This window comes from Aythya fuligula, chromosome 8, assembly GCF_009819795.1.
Source record: "Aythya fuligula isolate bAytFul2 chromosome 8, bAytFul2.pri, whole genome shotgun sequence".
Lineage (NCBI taxonomy): Eukaryota > Metazoa > Chordata > Aves > Anseriformes > Anatidae > Aythya > Aythya fuligula.
The window spans coordinates 11097755-11118952 of NC_045566.1; the positions used below are offsets into that span (position 1 = coordinate 11097755).

The 21198-nt window shown below is 42.9% G+C and overlaps 1 protein-coding gene across 17 annotated transcripts in view; it reads right to left on the reverse strand.

The window, feature by feature from the left end:
- PTPRF (protein tyrosine phosphatase receptor type F) overlaps positions 1-21198 on the reverse strand; it is a 365710-nt gene that overhangs the window by 162014 nt on the left and 182498 nt on the right. For all 17 annotated transcript variants that reach the window (XM_032192691.1, XM_032192685.1, XM_032192690.1 and 14 more), the window contains exon 5: positions 17995-18136. In XM_032192691.1, coding sequence (XP_032048582.1) covers positions 17995-18136 — 142 coding nt within the window. The remainder of the gene's footprint in view (positions 1-17994; positions 18137-21198) is intronic.

Below are 21198 nucleotides of genomic sequence, written 5' to 3' on the forward strand. Positions count from 1 at the left end.
TCTTCAGTTTAATCTCCTTAAGCCTGGAAGTTATCTTTATCTAGAGCGAAAATATTTTACCACTGTAATCTAGTTACGAATATTTACACAATTTGCCCCAAATTCTCTCATTACAGCTGCCATTCTCAATTATTCACAGGTAGTGGTACATGCAGTTTCCGTGGAAACCTGCAGCTCCCGACCAGCTGATGCGCAGCCAACTGCGGGCAATGGGCACTCGAGCAGAACTGGTCGGCTGCGTAATTATGCTGATATTTGACCAGCTCAAACCCACGGATAGCAAAAGACTGGTTTGCATTTCAGCGTCTAAATTTCAAATGCCAGGAAGCAACCAAGTCCCCGTGTCTCCCAAAGCATAATAAACTTGACGAGGAGGCTGTAACTTTTATGACACATCGCATTTTCAACATTTCACTATCATTTTCTGTATTTACCATTGAAAGTAAATGTCAGATTACACCATCATAAAGCTGGTCATAAGTGATTCACTCCATTACGCTTCAGGACCTTCCCTACTTTTAACTAGTGAACGTGTACCAGTAATTGCCCAAGAATTTGCTGCCCTTTTTTCCCTTCCTTCCAGTCATAGCTGTTTTATTTTACTTAATGGTGACACGGGCATGACAAAGCTCCTTCCTCCTTTAAGCCTCTTCCAGCATTTAACACTCTGAGGGCTGTGGAGCACCACCAGCAGGTAGCACACCAAGATTTGAGAAGCCCCTTGGAAATACTCTTTGTTTCGTACTGATGCACAGCAGAAGAGGAGCACACCCTTGTCAGGCCGGGCTGCGAAGCCACGCGATGTTAAATTGCCGGAGCCAGAGCATGCAGGCAGGGCTGCCCAGTTATTACCCCGCGCTCTCCCAGACAACAGACAGGGCTATTTTTCTCTTTGAAAGACTCACGCTTCTCCCTGATATACGATGTTCTACTGAGGTGCTGACTCTTTCCAGGCACCACCAATGTTTCATCACCCACACATTATATTTTCACACAAGCTGCTTCACATTTTTCCCTGGCAGTCCCCCAGGCTAAGGCAGAGGCTCTTCCCCAAGACACCGGCCTCCAAATCCTTCTTTTCCAGGCTGATCTCTTCAGCAGTCAAGCAATGATTATGCTGTAATCGGTGATGTTCCTGGTGATCATTTTTTTCTCTTCGTTAGCTTGTGCTGTGCATAGAGGTTTGTCTGTATCCATCTACTGCCTTGTTTCCTACCTGGCCTTGCAGAGCCCACTGCGGCGTGGTGTACCTGCACGTCATGCTGTTTTCTGGGGTCTTCCACGAGGCTCTGTGCTCAGCCTTCATTAACCTAATGAGGCAATCAACAGCAGCCCATGAGGTTGCCCTGCCCTCCCTGCAAGCTGAGCCTTCCCCCTCCACAGCCATTCAGGAAACCAACCTCAGTTTCACCACCTGTAACACAACACAAGACCCACTTCTTCATCCAGGACGTTCCCACTTAGCACAGGGCCAGAACAGATTATATTTCTGGTGTAAAACAGGAGCACTGGTCTGACTGGCAGAGATACTCAGCACTAAGAAATTAAGATCTAGTTAAAGGCAACACATTAAAATCGTTTGTTGCACCTGTTTTGCTCAGAATTTAGGGTTTGCCAAATGCAATTTCCAAACTAGTCAGTTTGGAAAATCCTCAGAGCTCACAGAGGGAACCCTCTAAACATTACTTAACAAAGCCAAACGGGTAAGGCACTTACAAAATATCTTTATGAAAATCAACAGCTCTGTTGGGAAAGCAGCAAACGGTACGCCTACCCTGCACCGCTGCACAGAGCAGCTGACATGACAGCGTACAAACACGTCCTGAGAAATGGCACTACACCCCCTTCCCTGCAAAACATCACGGGAAGGCTTCTTTTTATAAAAATGATGTGGTATTTTAATAATCAAAAAGCGGCTATTATTTTGTTGTTGAAGTAGACGGGAATTATTTAAGACAGCTGACAACTGGACTGTCAACCTAAGATGTTGTACTCGTGTTTTAAACAAAACCTGGACTTGTGCATATTTACTCTCTTAAATGGTGCTCACTGGAAGGGCAGGAGCATTTCAGCTAGATGCAGCATCCGCTTCCCCTTCCTGCCTGGGACTGAAAAACAGCCTGGGAGACGTGCTGGTGATGGAGGCAAACACCAACCAAATTTCATGCTGTTTAGCCATAACTCTGCTGAAATGTATGCAACTACACAGCCACTCCTCTCAAAATCAGTGTATTGAGTAAGTATCTGTCAGGAGTGTCTTGAAGACAGAATGGCCTACTACAATAAATGCCACAATAGCTTAAAAGATGCTGAAAGGGTCACGCTAACCGTAGTGGTGGGGAGGCATTGCTAACAGCCTAACTGTGGAGCCCGGGTAATTCCTGCTGGTGAATCCTTTGCCTGCACCACTCTACCTGCTCTTCCACAGCAGCTGTAAATTAGCAATTAATGTGACAAGGAGCACAGGTTCAAACTTTGTTATTTGGCAGTGAGGTCCAGTTTGCATGAAATCCAGCACTTCATGTCTCAATAAACTGAAAAGTGCATAAGGTAATGAATCACTAGGTTAAATTCAGATTCTGCAGATTCATTTTTCAGCCAGGGAAAAACAACTTAGGCTTAGAATAGCAGCACTGATCTAAAGGACAGCAGCACTGCAATTTTTTAAAAAAATGTATACCATAAAAAGAACAGGTTAAGTGATAAGGGAAGGCACTTCAATTCTATGCCTCAATGAATATTAGTGACACAGATGTTAGGACGGTGGAGAAGATGAGCTGTCAAGTTTTGTGCCTTAACTTATGTTTCAGGTAGTTTTGTTAAACACACCGATTTCTTTTTTTTATGGTCACCCTTTACGTATTTACCGTCGGTCCGATGAAGGAACCTTATGGCAGTAGAGGACTAGATGGCACACCCCTGAGCTCTCTTGCCTTTTTGTATCTAAAAGAGCAATCAAAGATCAAAAGTGCCAGCTCTGCCTGGCTTAGCTCCGCTCACTTCTCAATTTACTCCAGCATTGCTTATGACTCGTGTAACTGACAAGTAACATCTCACTTGTATTAAGACTAAATGCTCTAAGAAAAAATGGCAAGTTGGATTCAACCAAGTCTTGATGCGTTACTGTCCATCTTTTTACTTTTACCATCTTTCAGTTGCATTGAGTACCTCAAAATTTTGAGCTGGAGAGGATGAATATTAGGGCAAATCTGCAGATCTAGGACTGAGTCTCAGCAAGGAGCTATTACAGGCAGTAAAAAACTGCCTTGGTGCTCAGCAGCTTTTGAGATTTCCCTTTGCTGAGCAAAAGTCCCATGCCAAGTCTGGAGATGAAGGATTTGCATGTCTCTTCTGCCAAAACCTCCATGAGGAAGAGCTGGGTGCGTTCTTCCACAGTTGTGCAAAAAGACCTGAGAGCTTTTCCCCCCATCAGAGCTACTGAGTCAAGCTGCAGAGCACACCCCACAGCAGACCTGCTTCACGAGCACTGAAGATCTCAGAGGGATTACAATTAAGGAAGACTGGCTACTGCTACAAACTGTACAGCATTCAAAAGGCAACATCTAACAGATTATCCTTGTTATATTTTTTTCCAATTCCAAGGAATAGGGGAAAAAAAAAAAAAAAAACACAAAACAACAACAAAGAACTTTTGAGTCACTGAGGCCAGTTCCTACCCAGAGCACATCACAAAACCCCTCATGAAGCTTGATTCTTACCTAGTTGACCGTGTGCCCCCACACTCACCTGGACAAACAGATGTTCTAGAGCTTTCCAGGTGCATTCTTGGTTGTTAAAGGAATCAGTAAAAACATCTGCTCAGCCTGCAAAATGGGAGACAGTCCTGGAAAATGACGACTCTAAGGGCTCACAACATTCATGAGATACTGGGACAGAAATGGTAAAGCAACTCTCTGTTGTTCCGCATCCCTGCTTCTACTGGATCAGGACTCATGTCAAACGAGTTAAATAGACCGTAACTATTTAGGGTGGAAGATACAAGGATGGGTGCAACAAGGAGCTATTAAATCCAGAGTGAATCATGAACCTGGAAGATGGAAAAACTCTTCACTGTCCCTTCTCATACAAAGCCTATGGGGCATTAAATGGTACTAGCAATTACCAGGTCTTTTCTCACAGAACCCACAGCTAAGCTGGAAAGTGCCTTGCTTTGGGATGTTATGAATGTTAAAAAAGTTAAAGTTCAAAAAATAACAAGACTCTTCATTCAATAGTTTGAGTAAAACCACCACCTCTGCCTCAAAACCCCCCTGGTGCACATCAGCAGAGACCAGAGAAGCACGTGCTTGGGGAAGTGTCGTTATAAGCATGCTCTGGCCTCACACACCTCCCTGGCATCCTGCACTGGCTCCTGGAAAAGCCACAGGACACAGACGGACAGAACGACCTTTGGTTTAAATTGTTGTGGCTGTTTCTGAAGTCGGTAACACACAGTGTGAACTGCAGCGCATACATTTCCGGAGGAGCACAGAAATAGCATGGCAAATTCCAAGATGAGCTACAAAAAGCAAGCCAAGAGCTAGAGAACAGGCTGCACGTATACAGGGGCTTACAGAGCTCACACTGCTGAGCTTCTTGAAGAGAATTTACAGACGCTCAGGTGGAAAAGGGATCTCAGAGACAGGGCAGAAAAAAAGGGCTCTTTCTGAGACTCAAGACCAAACGACTTGGATTAGAACTTGGGTTAGGCACTTTCAACTGTGGAATTAAACATTAAGTTTTTGAGCAAATTGATAAAGGTAGTCCTGAACTCAATGTTGCTTGTCTTTTATTTTTAAAGACTATTTTTCTTATGGACATCCTTTAATCTAGCTTTCAGAAAGACTTACATGGCCTAAACAAAGGCAATTTGGGTAAGAGAGGAGAGCCATGTGCTTGAATGGGTGCAGTCTGCTCACCCTGGGCACTCCCTGGCAGGCCTGTAGCAAGAGGAGTCTTAGGGGTTTTGTCTGCACTAGCAAGCGGAGTTAGAACAGTCACAAGGCAACGCGCTAACCACCCAACACAGGCATCACCTCGCTATGGTATAACAGCGGGCACAGCTCACCACATTACTGCAAAGCCATCCTGCATCAGTCAGCCCCTCAGATTCATGCTTTGATCAAACACGAGTCTCTAACGAGGACCACTCCGAACAGCAGTCTGAGTTAGGTGAAGAAGCCAGAAGTTAGTTTAACAATTCGGTTGTTTTACAATGTTCCCATACACTACTGAATTGCTGGTGCCCATCAGCCCGTAGGTCAATATGCTCGAAATTTCTGGGGTCTCCTGGGACCTGCCAGGATAAGAAGCTTTGGACAAACTGAGTTGTTTGCAGTAAGCTAGAAACTAAGTCAATGCCATCTCAGTCTAACTTGAAAAAATAAAAATTCAGAACCCTGAGAAAGTCAGGAAACCTGCAAATCCTGCATTGGAATCTGACATGTCCATTCCTTGTGACTTAGTGCAGCAAATAATCCCATCTACTAGAACTGAGGACCAGGAGAAGGCACACGACATTGAAAAAGGTGGCAGCCTGCAGAAAAACTTACAGTCACGGCTGCCGTTCTGCAAGGCCAAGCTTGCTGGGACAGGCAAATCCAGCTATTTGAAATATGGATAAAAGCAACAAAAAAGCGCAAGGAGAACCAAAAACTCTTTCTCTCTGCCAACCACAACAAATGGCTCAATAATACAAAATGTCAGCTGGCACTCGAAGCACAGTGGATGGCCAGACAGAAAGTGCGTTTTTAGATCATTAGCACGTTGGGAACACACAGATGTGCAGCACAGCCACATCTGTGCATTGCAATTCCTACAGTAGTCACAACTTAATGAATCATCAATTGTGACAAGATCAATGAACCGAACAGAACAACAAACTAAAGCTAGTAAATTCATGCCCAGGGCAAGAGCTAAGGCTTCATTATTATTTTTTAAACACTTCTACCAGTTTTAGTGTCTAATTAGTAAAAACATGAATCCTTCAGAATTCAAATACCACCATCCCTCCACCCCAAGACACACACTTTGAAATCCTACTGAAAAAGATAAAGATATTATTTCTTTTTGCTAGCTTAAAATCTAGATACTATTCATTTGATCAGCAACGTCTTCCTCGGGACCACAAGCACACGTCAGGCAGAAGTTATATTAGGACGTGTGCTACATGCCAATCAGGTGGACTCTCATTAAGCCTACCACCTCTAGGCAAAACAACTCCTATTTTTTTCCATGAGGCCACATTATTCCTGCAGGCAAAGCTGCAGCTACGGTTCTCTGTAATGTGACTTTTTTTGAAGGAACAACCTCATACCAAAATGAAGCGCCCGAACCATTTATTTGTGAAAACACACACAGAGTTTCCCCCCCAGCTAGGTCTCATGTCAATCAGGGATATTCTTACCAAAAACAAAGCCTCCCTTCAGAAAGCAGAAGCAACACCCAGTCTTCTTACAGAGCATGGCCCTTGCAAGCACGAGCACTCCCTGCTGATCAGTTCCCTCTCCCAGGTGACCCATTTTGACCTCCACCAGACGCAGGCTTTCAGCTTATTGGTACTTGCCAGGGGTCATCTTCCTTCCAGACGGGCTCCACGGGACCACAAGCTCTCTGCCCGGCCTGCTTTCCACCGGCGAGGCATGGTGCTCTGTCTGGAAGGTGCTGCCGGCAGCTGCAGCACTGCTGGCACACGCTGCTCTTCCCTGCTGGGACTCAAAGCCAAGTAGATGCAGGCAGGAATTAAAAGTTCCTCTTCACTCTTACAGACCCCTCCTGTTCCTCCTCCTGACCTCCTGCGTCTGCCCTTCTTTATACTGGGTATCCTGTAATCTTGGACCATGCATTCCCCAATTCATTACCTTCCCCTGCAATAGCTTTTGCCAATACCACCCTGGGTTCCGTTCATGCATTTTTCATCAGTATTTTTCTGCTTTCTGTTTTCTCTCTAAGGACTTTTTCCTCACTGTGACCAACTGTGGCACTGTCTAAATCAAAGAGACACAGAAAAATAATTTCATATTGCCTTGCTTGTAAGCAAAATGCCATTTTGGAGCTGCAGGACCAAAAGCCAGATTGTGGGGTTTTAAGGTCTTCAACAGGTTGGTGTTTGCAGCGCGTTTCCAGTGGTCTCAAAGAGGCTAAAAGGTCACACTCTTACTTCTGTTGTGTGCCTCAGTTCTTTGTGCATTTAGCTTTCTTTTAAGCACTCTGCATCATGTGCTGAAAGCACTTGTCATAGGGAAATTTCCCCCAGTCTTATCTTGGATAACAGCAGAACGGTGAACACTCTAGCTGGATACGATTACAGCTCTGATTGGTATTTGGACTTCCCCACTCGACTCATACAGCAGGAATTTGGAAAGGTTTCATCCAGGCAGGACCCTTGTGATAAAAGGATTGAAACAACAAAGCGCAGGATTAGCAAGGCAGATGAATGACTTCACTGCAGTGTTTTCCCATGGCATCATCCAACCTGCCTCATCAAGGAGCTCGATGATCTTGGAAAGAGAGATCTCATTATACCTCACACCCACTGGTTTTCCTTAGGATAAAGGATTTTAAAGAGCTATTCTGGAGCTCTGAGCAGAAAGAATTTGAGCAGGTGAGAAGGCCAGGAAGAGTCACTACTTTATTATCCAACTGAAATACCCACAAGAATAAAGAGCAGTTAGGGAACTCTATGGGGAAGGTGTTGTTTTAGCACTATGAGATTAATACTTCCATAAAGATTCTCCGGGCTTCTAAGACAGCAAGTGGAAGGCACATACTTTAGATCATCTTTATACCAAAAATATTTTAGTCACTAATAGTTCAAATGACAAATTAACAATGAAGGGTCATCATAATTACTTCCTTGCATTCCAAATTAGGACCAATTACTCCTTTTGCTCATTATCCAGGCACTGCATTTTAATGGGCATCACAAATGTAAAGCCTTCCTGACTAAACTGTATTTAAAAAAATACACATGATCAACAAGATACTAAGGACAAGTAGATGTGAGACTGTGACTAAGCACGACACGCAGAAACCAGCTGTCAGGATAATCAATAATGAAGGTCTTTAATGCAAAGCCAGCTTTGTTTTGTACAGTCAGCTTCTCAGACCAGGACCAAAATGTGTCCCATCAATAGCAATTCTGAGATTTTCCTTTTTCTGCAGGAAAAGATGTTAAAGTACTTGTGAAATGTTCTCCTCCACAGGCACAGTGACACCCGAAGTGTACTACTGCCTCCACGGAGATCCTCACTTCTCCACAGCTGTGGCTACAGATTTATTAGCATGAGTTGAGATTCCAGTACCAAGATTTTCTGGGATTCACTTTATAAAATAGTGATTTATCCAAGAATGATTTAATTGTTGCTGTGAGTTTTAGTGAGAGGAAGAAGATAAGGCACAGAACGTAAGTCCAGGATGACTGTATAGAAACGCCTGTACATACAGAGATTTATGCTTTTGGAACTGTGAGCACTGCGTTCCCTACAGTCATGGTTATCACATCCTGTTCTCTCCGTGCTCCATTTTCCATTTAAGAACTTACTCTCCGGTTCTGTTAGGTGGATATATTCTCCCACTTCTGCAGAAGAAGTTCCAGGGGATCACTTTGGTGCTACATCTTCGCCAGTGCCTGTGTAAGTCAGGGAATGCCAGTAAATGACAACAGGTCACCACGCTTGGAGCAGAGTCTCTTAGTTACAAGCACGTACAGAAGGTAATTTTGCCAAAGTAGGACTCAGAAAGGCTTTTAAGGACATCTTGTTCTTGTCCTTCCCTTCTTCCTTGGAACCAAATCAGACGATCCGCATGGCATTATCAAGCAGTGTTTCCCATTAATTTCCAATAGTTCAAGCAATGAAGAACTAGCTCTCTCAGAAGGCTATTCCACAACCTAACAGATTTCAAAGACTCTACAAATATATACCAGCAACTAACTTTATTAGTCAGCAGGAGATAGCAGCAGGGCTGACATACAAGCTACAGAGAGCACATCTGTCAATAACACGTTGCCATAGTTCTCCACAGACGGTCTCAGAACGAGGCATCTTGAAAGAGATCCAGCAATAAGAAAGGTCTTTTGAAACATCTGATGATAAAGATCTATTATTTTAGCTTCTGATGGGCACTGGTAGATGTAAAATCTGATGAGAAATGTGATTATTTTTGTTTTGACAAGTTTTAAAGCTATAGTTACTCAAATTTTCTAACTTTTTGTCTCTTCCGATTGAATTAAATACACATCAATTAAAGCGACTTATAAAATAAAATGATTTATTTATAATTGTGTGTTTTTATTTTTTTCTTCTTCTCTGAAAGATTTCTAGATCCATGTATAGACAACTCATTAACAAGTCTTTTCTCCTGGCTGCCAGTCCTCCAAACTCAGTTCATTAACTGAGAGTCACTGGGCCCAGCGTCAGCCTAGTTATTACCAGGCAGACATTTGGAGAGCCAAATCAGGGCTCACTGACACCTAATCAACTCCGCTCTCTTGTTCACTATTATTTTTTATTCGTAGTACAACAACGGTCTCTACCAACAAGTTCCTTAAATATCAGTTCTGAAACGACGAGATGCATCAACAATCTCTGCGCGGAAGGCAGGTGATTATATCGACAGTGCTGGGGAGATGTTGTAAATAAAGAGGACAGGCAAAAAATCAAGCAAGAAGAGCAAAATCACCTTAAGTGACAGGGATAATAGGAACAAACTTAAGAAATATTGTGAATTTTTGCTATATGCTTGCTGCACATTGCTAGGAAACAAGAAGAGACAAGACAAATGCAGGTGGATTAGAGAAACACAGAAGGTAGGCTGGCCAGTGATCAACCACATGAAAAAAGTAACTATGGTCCTAACATACATCTGATGGTTTATCCCCAAAAATCCATGGAGCCACCTGTGCTTTCAGAATGACACCTGCAAGGTTCTTTGTGTGCCCATCTTTAGTTGGGTATGTTAAAAAAAAAAATAAAAATCCCCCAAATCGAACAGGAACAGGTACAGAATATGAACCAGAATATGGACCAGAAATGCAGATCGGTGGATGGTCTATGAAAGTGCAGGGGGGATTTTAGTGCAGCAAGAGGCTTGCCTGGCTACTTTCTGGTGCAGGTTAGCACACCAGCTAGCACATATCTTAACCTAAACATCCTAATTTTTCTAACAAATGTATTTACTTAATGTGGATGTAACAAATCGCAAATCTTTGCGTTACACCTTTTCTGCCTCTGTAGCATCTATGCCAAAAAGCTTATGGGACACCTTGTTATCATCTCCTAGGTAGCCTTCTCATTGCTGCTCTGCTCTCTTGGCTTTTTTAGACTACCACTCCTTTTAGCCAAGGTTTCTGTCCTGGTTTACTGCTTCCCAACCCCTTAAAATCCCAGCCCCGTGTAAGCCTTCAGACAGTGCTGTGGCCATGGGGTTGGGGCAGATGGAGCGCCAGCCTTTCAGCAGCGAAATCGAAGGCAGCACTGGTGGTTGCAGCCTCCCAGCTGGGACTGATGATCTGTTCCAATGGCAAGTCAAAACAGATTAGCTTAAACCACAGACAATTTAATCTAACCTGTCTGGTTTCAGACTGGAACAGAGACGCAGAAGCAGTCGTCTGGCCATCCCCGGTGTCAGCTGGGACATGGCAACCACAGCACCTCCTCCCCAACAGGAAAGGAATCTGCCTCTGCGCATGCATCTCTGCCAGAGTTAAACTGCTCTGTTTGTGCCTCATTTACCTACTGGAATAGGCTGAACGTTTTGACAGCAGAGCCGCAGTAGAACAGCCTGACACACTTTCCATAGCAATCTCCAAGGAAGCTGTAGGACAGCACAGAGCGAGAAGCAACCTGGCTGCGGACCCTGAGCCCAGAAGAAGAGAGAAAAGAATCCTCAGAGCTCAATTATCAATTTTCCTAACAGATAGAAGTTAGCAGGAGGTTGCCACAGTACCCTGAACGAGCAGCTGTGCTTCTGAGCATCTTCATGAGGGTTTTGAGAAACGGAGCAAGCAGGAAGGAGACAACTGTTACCGGTGACAAGTTCTTAGGTGCTGTGTTTTTATTTTTTTCCCCTCAAGAACTTGGCATATCAGAAGCATCAAATGTTTGGTCAACACAAGCTGATAAGTGGTGAACACGATGGCAGGTGAAATGTCTCACTGGCTGGCTCAAGAAAGCAGTTGTTGAATTTAACTTGAGCCACACTAAGCATACCAATACACTGAAAATATTGTACTACACGTACAACAGAACACCACCAGCATGGGATGATAATGCCACTGGATTACAATATCCAAAAGGGTTTTGCATAAAACAGATTAATGTGCTTAGAAGAAACGGAGCATGCAAATAGGCCTAGAAGAAACATCTCACAGTGAGAGGAGCTGAAAAGGCCTTGACTGCTGCCTTTAGAAATGGTGTGAAGGAATATGGAATTATTAATGATACTGCTTTCAGTAAGTACACCTCATCTTTCCCATAACACATGAATGGAATCACAACCAACCGAACTGGAAAGCAAAATATTTAAAACTGATTAAAGGATTCATTCTTTTATTCTTCCAAATTATGTGTCTTGGCCGTCAGTCTTCACTTCCTGAAGATGATATCAACATCAGCAGTTTATGAAGAGTGAAGAGTTGTAAAAGACAATGCTCATAACAGAAGGGAGGCAGCTGGAACTAGAAGGGCTCCACAACCTAACCTAACAAAAATCCTGACGTTCCTTGGTACAGAATTTAAGCAGCACCTTTGCCCAAGGCACAGCACAATAACTTTATGTGCTCTTAATTAAACTCCTTTCACAGAGGTAACCAGAGGTTTTCTTCAAAACGAAGCAAATAAAAGATGATTAAAAAAGACAACATGAAGTCTTTTTTTACAGGACACAACTGCACACTTACTATTTCAAGACACCCAGCAGTGGCAAAGCACACCCTGCGTTTGAACTTTTGTTGAATTCTGTAGAGTACACTTCCTTCTGGTTTGTTTGCCACTCAAGTTCACTTGTTTCTATCTGGGAAGCCCTTCCTGAACCACGGGTGTTGTTTTGGGTGTTGCAATATCACTGACGCCATGAGCTTGCCGATAAGAACATGACAGCATCCCCTCCTGCTACAGACGTAATCTCCCAGGGTCTCATTTGAGAGGCAATATGCAGAAACAGCCACTTGCCGTAAAAGACAAATGTTCTCAAGATTAAGAGGTCAGTACCTTTTCAGACACAGCATTTTATGAGAGTGCACAATTCCAAAGGGTTCAGCTTGGCATTAACTATGTGATATTTCATATAAAACTTTTCAAAGGTTGTATTACTTGCTTCATAAACTTGTGGAATGAACCTGGATGTTAACCTTAGAGCATGGCAGTGCTCTGATGGAACTTGCTATCATGGACACATTATATGGTTATGTGCCATTAGTTAATCATTTAAAGAGAAATAAGAAATGGAAATTAGGGCATTTGGGTCTGATAAGTTCTCAAGATCTGCTGACTCCTGTTTGTAGGGGAGACCAACAACACTTAAAACTTTTCTCCAGCTGAGAATTACTTGTCTCTCCTGTTAAATATTACAAAAAGTAAGCTATGAGAGTAACAGTGCCATTCTCACTGAATCCAATCTCTAAAATAAATAGATAAAATTAGATTGAGATGATAGGTGCTCTTTAGATATCAAAGATTAAATAGCTAAACCATCTTCAGACATTCTAGTGGCATGGGACGTAGCAGTCCATACATTTCCTTGGTCTAATTTTAACCGATTGCTAATTCTGCTCAACCTTCTGTGTGCTCTGGGGGACCCTGCAACTTGCAGGATTCTTTTAGCCACTGCACAGCACCTGAGAAATGGCTAGGCTTCTTAGCAGGATGACAGGGCTCCCAAATTGACTTACCAGAGGACTATTAGGCAACCTGCTGTTGAGCAGCCTAATGCTCTTTCCTTGTGAACACTGCTTATACCTTAATAGCTTAAGTCCACGTGATCTGGGATTTATACGCCTTGAGGTGACAACCTAAACTTCTCAATTGTGCCACCATGAGCAGTAATTGGCTTAATGTTTCCCTTTTTAACAAGCATGAGACACGCCACCGTGCAGCACAAAGCAAACGCTCCCAGGTTTCTTTGTTTGTTTGCACATCACCGTATATCAGGACATCTCCCTAAGCAGCGAAGCACGTGGAGGCTACTTTGGATTACTTGGGTGGAGAGCAAAGAACAGGGCTAAGATCTCCGCTGTCAGAGCAGCCTCCCATGGAGGGACCAAATCAGGCAGAGCAGTCAATGACCACAAGGCACGTGGAGGAAAGAGATGTCATCTCCCAGCCGGACATGTGAGGAGAGTACTGCCAATCTCAGGAGCAGGAGGGTACGGGGAATCTTAATTCATTTACACAATCAGAATGAGTACACCCAATGGATTCAATTTCCCTTCCATAATTGCTTCAATTCTATACCACATTGCTAAAAATTCTTCTTGGCAAAAAGATGCAAAAGCAATGAAGACAAACATGAGTCAAAGCCCAGTGATCCTACTGATCCTTTTGTAACTAACCAAACGTAAACAAGGATTAAACATAGCTAACTTCTGTTTACCATCGAAATGACAAAATCAGTTTTAGAAGCGTGTTTACAAGAAGGGCATATTGTTTCAGGCCCTGCAAGATCTAGCTCTGCAGAAATCGTTTGTAACAGTCAAATGTTTATCATTTACAGCATTTCAAACAGAGTAACTCCAGGAACTGGAATGCAGCTGGCAGATGGTGAAAGAAATTAAACTCATGACATGGTTCAGTAATCGGCAAATCACAGTGAGGTGGAGGTGTTTCCTACCCTGGGACACCTGCTACGCTTTCCAGGGCTCCACAGACATGCACCAAAACTTCCTCGACTTCCAACAGCGTGAGGCTGGCCAGTAAAACTTAACTTGCCAGGTTACCTTGAGACTAGAACCCGGTGTGGGAGCAACCCTTCCCCAGCTCTTCTGCCTGTCCTCTACCAGGAGCTGCTCTCCAGGCAGACAGCTCCATGCCATAAGATTAAGGAGTCTGGGAAAGGGGCATCAGGGACCTGCACAGATCTGTGCTGGAAGTGGCAAGTGAAGATGACAGTTTCAGTTTCGTTTAACCTACTTAAAAACAAAGGGAAATGACACCCAGAATATACTCAGTGTCACTTGGATGTGATGGGTTACAGCAGAGTTGGAAAAAAAAAACACAAACAAACAAACAAAAAAAAAACAAGACTTCTCACAGTGCTCTGAAGATCCAGTTATAATTAAACAGTGTTCTAGTTCTGGAAATTACAGTTTGCAACCAAATGTCCAAGTTGGAAAGCTCTGCGAGAGAAGGGACTGGCACAATGGTTTGTATCTGAACCTCATTTCTTTCCCAAAGAATCAATATTCCCCTTCCTGCCCCCTGAAGACCCATGAGGACTTCTTTTGCACTGCTTTTCCTTTTCTTCCTGCTGGGTGGAGACTGCTGGAAACCACAGAGAAGGCATGCTCTGGTCTACAGGCGACCAGAGACAAACACTTCTTGCCACCTCTCCGAGCGCTGCTGCAATGCTGAATGCAGGAGTTGCATGGAAGGACACTACGTTGGCAGCCCTGCTGGCATCCTGCTGCCACGTTCTTCCACACTGCCATCCTTCCTACTCACATTTCATCTAATCTCCCTATTTAAAACGCTTGGTAATTCTCAACGTTACAACTGAAAGATATATTTATTAATTTGTTAGAGCCACTAACTGTCCCCGAGGCTCTTCGTGGGAATGTGTGTCAGCTTATTGATTCTAGCCCTCCCCTCCTTGCACTGGTTTCCTCTTCTGCCAGGCAGGCAGGAATGTACTTCTGTGCTGCTTCAGGTCATAATTGGAAAAAAGATAGAAATGTTCAATATGACTCATACATAATTCAGCTTATCAGCTACCCAGGAGAAATGAGCAGAGAAGGTATATGCACGTCTGTTTCTCCCGCTATCAACAGCAGAAATAATTTCCAGTTACACCAAGTCTGTACGTAGTTTGGTCACAACAGGATTTGCAGTTAGAAGCAAAAAATAAGAGACATAGGAGCTGAGAATGAAAGGGCAGTAGGGAACCGAACTGTTAAAAGATTCACATCCGTGAGGATTCCCAGTTCCTCCAGGAGACTGGACTCAGGCTTCTCTCTTGATATGCAGAATGGAATAAGTTAGCAATTAGAAAGGATTATCTGCCTCTGATCTGTAAAACATCGTGGAAATCTAAATAAAATAAAGCTCCAGATTAGTTAGCTACAAAGACATCTAATAAGAGCCTGCTAAACCCTGACTGTGACTTCAGGATTTAATGGTAAGGTCTGTGTTCTAAAAAGCAAATTGTGAAGAAGCATTAAATTTATTGTTATAAAGGATTTTTAATGTAAAAATCAATATGTACTGTGTATTTAGCAGCATGTAACCATGAGGACGTCTGTGATAGAGCTTTGTCATGCATCAGGGACCACTGCATTAGTCAAATTCTTGAAAGGAAGTGCAGAATGTCTGCATCATTCAAAATGCCACCTGAGAGCAATTACAGAAATTATTTTAACCCCAGAAGCAGAGGGAAAATCCGATCCTAGCTGACAGCCTTGAGGGTATCAATTGCTCCACGTGAAATGTGTCATTTCCAAATAGCTCTATGAAATTTGTGTCGGGAAAGCAGTGGCAGAACAGAGAGGTGGGGCACTTCATGTTAGTGTTTTAGGGACCATTGAGGCTGTTTGAACATAACCACAACCAGGGCACTGTCTTGTGATACCCACCCTGCAAACCCATATGCAAAAGAATAATCAAAAAAATGTCACACTCCCAAAAATGCAGCAGTGTAATTTAAGTCAGACAACACAGAACAATGAGACAGCACGACTGGAAAAACAATACTTTTTTGTCCCCAGAAAATCTCAGAAAGGAAAGACATAAAATGTGTTTTCTGAATGCAGATACATCATAACAGAGCTTATCTGCTTCATCAGGCTAAGCCAACAAGCAAGGTACCTCTTCCTCCTCTGTAAGCAAGCTCACAACTCTCTGCATAAGCACACACAAACTGCTACACAGCAAATACTTCTTAATTTTACCCATTATGAGAGTACTTGGCAAGGGGTCGATACTCTTCAGCTTGAGAGGACAACGCAGCCCCCAGCCTGCGGATGGTTTTTGACCTTATGGGATCGTATTAAACCAGCACTACCCCTGATTAAAGGCAGTTTTCAAACAGAAAAGCAGGCTCTGTGCCTGACTGGTAGTGACTTTTGCTTCTGTGGCTCTTAAACAGTGCAAGCATGTCTTTTCCTGTCCCTGGTGTTTCCTACCGTTCCCTATTTATGTGGTGGTCTGAAAGTTTTACCTCATCAGGAACCCAGCAGGAGCTCTACGGAGCTGAGAAATGCTGTTGTGCTCCTTTATGCAATGCATGTCTCTGTGGGCCTTTGAACATTTAACACAGAGCAAATAAATTATTAGCGTGTGTGCATGTGCATACATATCTAAGATACATAAAGGCAACTGCAACCAAAGGAAACAGGAATGTGTGGAACATTCGTTTAGTCAAGTATTGAGCATCACAAAAATCCAGTTGTAAGAATCATTTAAATGCAGATCTGCAAGAAAAATGCTGAAAGAGCTCCACCGAGCTTTATGTACTCACATATGTGTCTGCAAAGGCAAGAAGTAACAAAAGGGATCTGCTTTTTTCACTCGACAATTTTCAAGTCTATAACACCTGTTATCCATCTCTTAATACTGCTACTGAAGAGCAAGCTGATCCTTTAAGGTGCCCCACCTCCAGAAACAAGATACACAATCACATCAAGTATTGAATGATTTCTATGACTCCCATCACCAGAGTGTCTGAGCACATTACAGTTGTTTGATGTATTCTTTGTCACAGAGCAGAGAGGAAAATATGATTACCTCTATGCTGTAAATGGGAAGGGAGAACCAGGGACAACGGTAACATATCTGTGGCAGAGCAAGGGAAAAACGCTTCACTTGTGCATGGCTGGCACACTCATGGTTGGGATAACCAGTGTCCTCTGCCTTCATGACCAGACTGAACAGAACAAGTTCATCTGAATTTGATGATTCCAAATCATACAGACACTTTCCAGTCCAGTTCTTTCATTACTTGAAAGTTTCTTCATGAATCCATACACAGCAAGCAATTTGCTTAAGCCTTTTTCTTGCTTGTCTTAGTAAATGCAAATTTAAAAGACCATTCAGCCAAATGTCCTAAATTTGCAACAATCCAATGCACTTACAAAATCCTATGTATAAACAAATATTTTAGCACATTGATGGGCTGAAAAAATCCCCATTACCTTAAAAGCAGACAATAATTCCGACAATCTAATATAAAAAATATCAACTGATCACAAGCCTTTTATACCTAACACACAGTTCTTCCACATAACGTTCAGTTTAGAAGGAACAACATAGCAAGCAGAAGAGAAGAGAAAAAGACTAACAAGTTGTGACTACAGTGAAAAGTAAACCCAGCTAAATTCCACATCAAGCTCAAAATCTGAAGAGGAACCTGAAAATCCATTCAAAAAGAACTGTGCTGATTTAATCCAGAAGGTACAGCAACATAGATTAAGTTTCTGATTGTCAGATACAATTCTTAGATACCCTGAAGATGGGTATTACATCAAGGCAGGCAGCTGAGAAAAGTATACAAATGTCTCTTTAGCTAGGCCTCCAAGCCAGAAATAACATACCTCAGTCAGACAATTCAACTAATACACTTTAAAGAAAGTTCAGAATCTGCCATCCTTTCTGCTCATGATTGTCTGAAAAATAAGGGCTTCTATCACTAAGAGAAATTACAGCAAATGGTACAGGAACAACACAGCTTCTCCAAACAGAGCTAGGATATCACCATGTCACTTAAGAGCACTACAACATGTAGCTACCAAAGCCAAGGCCATGTTTCCAGCCACCTAAGGACATGAAAAAAACACCTTCCACTTACCTTCTAACACTGTTAATTTGGCACTCGTGTTTATCTCCCCAACACTGTTGGTGGCTGTGCACTCGTAGATGGCTTCATCTCGATGAACACGCAGGGGCTGTATCCGCAGAACTGATCCCGACCCATCATCAAACTCAATAACCTTTAACAACAAAAAGAAAGCAGTTCTTAAGTGCTGTCTAGTGCAACAAAAACAAGGTCAAAACAATCCAGGGGTTAAAAACAAATCAGAAAGATCTGTAAACTAGAAAATATCATACAACTAGGCAAGTGTTCCAAGTCCAGAAATCAAAAAATCTCAGAGTCAAGAACATATCTGCCCTCTGAGAAGGCTAGAACAAATGAAGATCCAATGAGGTTCTTTATGGATCAATTAAAGTTGAAAAATTATCAACCTGGTAATAAAGAAGTGGATCTGATGATTTAAAACATCTGAGCCATATTTGCACTAATGGTTTTACTAATCACACTGATCGCAATTTAGTGCCAACTTTCACCTTGATGGAAGAGCAGAGTGATATACTCCTGTGGGATCACCAGGAAAATAGTAACAAAACCAGAGCAACACCTTGAGCACCTACAGCGCATGCTAACTTCAGCAGAAAGTGACTGTTTTCAACGTCCTTCAGCATCAGGTACTTTGCAATTCTGGCATGATCATCAATGCTATAATTACGGCTCCTTCCACAGCATAATAAATAAAGTCCTTAATAAATCATTGCCATTCCCTCCTGCTAAGCTGTAACATACATTACTCGAACTTCTACAGGGAAGAAAGGTATTTGTTAGTTTACTGCTGGATCACTGTAAGTTATGCCTTAATGGCAAGTCAGTGAAGGCACAGCCTTGGGCCACTGTTAATGCCAAACTCGTCCTTCTCCTATTACTGAGCACTGTAAAGCTTGGAAATATTAACTGAACCGCAGATGGTGACAACATGAGGGAAAGGCACAAGACCCCTCCTGTCACTGGGGAATGCAGGGGCAGATGGAGAGACTAAGCTGTACACTGCTCCAGACACACGCGTCAGCCTGGGGCCTGCATCACCTCCGTGCAAAACTTGTACCTGATTTCAAGAGCCCTACTTTGGTGTGCTTCTCACAGCACCAAGACCATGGAGTGAAAACAGGAATGAGAAAATAATGTGCACCCCAAGACTCTGCAGCAACAGGAAAAATAGGAAGAAATAAAAAGGTAACCAAGACACCGAAAATCTGTTATTCCTCACATTGGAAGGAATAATCCTTTTGCTTGAAATAACAGAAGCAGCTTGCAAATAAACCCTAATTTGGGGTCAAGTAGCAGCAGACAGGGCATTGGAAGGTGAACACTGCAGCAATGCATTTTTTTTTTTAAATTACATATTTTTAAATTGGATTTTAAATTAAACACAGAATGTAACAAAATGCTAAACTCACTATAATCCTTCCACAGTATAGAGCTACTGCCAAATTTCAAAGCAACAGTCAGATGCAGAGACTAATTCAGTTCAGTGATAAGGATTGAAAAGCTATGAGGTGAAAGAGCAGAAAAATCCTTTTTTTCCCTTAATATCCCTTGAATAAAGGCTGTGTGTGAGAGGAAGGCAGCTACAACCACTAGAGACCTGAGAGAGACCAAGACCAGAAACGCTGTTCAATTTGCTAACTATGGATACCTCTACTCAGCATGTGTACATCAGATTTGAATTTATTTTTTATCATTTTAACTGAATTTCAGTTTTCTTCTTAATAATGACTAGCTTAGGAATGAGGTAAAATTAACAATTACCTGGCAAAAAACACAGAGATTATTCACTATCTCCTAACACATTAAAAATGCTTTAACTATGTATAAAAACTGAAGTGAATGAAGATAGAAATTGATCATTTAAATGCATATAATAATGTGTATCCTTCTGGTAAGCCACAACAGTCACCAAATTCACTACAAAGTTTATATTAACTTACAAATCAGAATGTTTAAACAGTTACTATACAACAAAACAGACCTTTATATAAAAATGTTTGCAATTGATTACTTTAATAAAGGTTTCCTGCTCACATACAAAATCGTGATTAAAAAATTGGTGACTTGAATCAATCTACTCTGGGCAATGAAGTCAGCTGTGCTCTAGTCAGAAAAGCAAAAAGCAACAAAGAGGAGGGTTAGAGGAAAGAGCAGAACGGTGGGCAGGGCCACATTTCCAAGAGTAGTTTTAGACAGAAGAACCCAACTCCAAAAAAAAGGAAAGTGGAGGAAAAGGTGGAGAAAGTCAGTGATAGTGTATTTGATATTTAAAATGTGAACCCAATTAGATGTCTTATAAAAATATTTCTGATACCTGTTCTTCCTCTTTCCCTTCTCTCAGTCTGCTGGCCGGCTGAGGGAAGCGATCGTGCTGCTCTACCCTGTGCTGGTGCAGCCTTGCCTCAAGTGCTGTGTGCAGTTTGGGGCACCACAGTATAAAGGACATAAAACTTTTAGAGTCCAAAGGAGGGCTGCAAGGTGGTGAATGGTCCAGAGGGGAAGACGTATGAGGAGCAGCTGAGGTCCCTTGGTTTGCTCAGCCCCGAGGAGAGCAGGCTGTGAGGGGAGGCCTCATGGCGGCCTGCAGCTCCCTCACGAGGGGAGCAGAGGGGCAGGTGCTGAGCTCTGCTCTCTGGGGACAGGGACAGGACGTGAGGGAACGGCATGGAGCTGGGACAGGGGAGGGTCAGGCTGGGGGCTAGGGAAAGGTTCTGCACCCAGAGGGGTCGGGCACTGGGACAGGATCCCCAGGGCAGTGGTCATGGCGCTGGGCCTGCTGGAATTTAAGAAGCATTTGGACAACATACAGTTTGTTTTTTTTGGATGGTCCTGTGTGGAGCCAGGAATGGGGCTTGATGATCCTTGTGGGTCCCTTCCTACTTGGGGTATTCTATGATTCTAGGGAATTCAAATTACCCCGTCAGATGGCTTCACCATTCTCTATTCAAGTGCATTTGTGGGAGGGGTGACAGCAGCCCTTGCTTAGAAAGCTTTCCAGTATGATACTGAGATCCCACTTTTTAATTTCACTAGGGATAGCAGGCCAAGGAGGTGCCATATCGACTTTCACAATGAAAACAGAAAACTACTGCTAGATGCAACTTTTATCTGCCATCCCATTCAGTGCTAGCCTGCCTCTCATCTGAAGAAGGATCTCCCGTGTGTGCAACCAGCATCATGCTCACAAATAACACC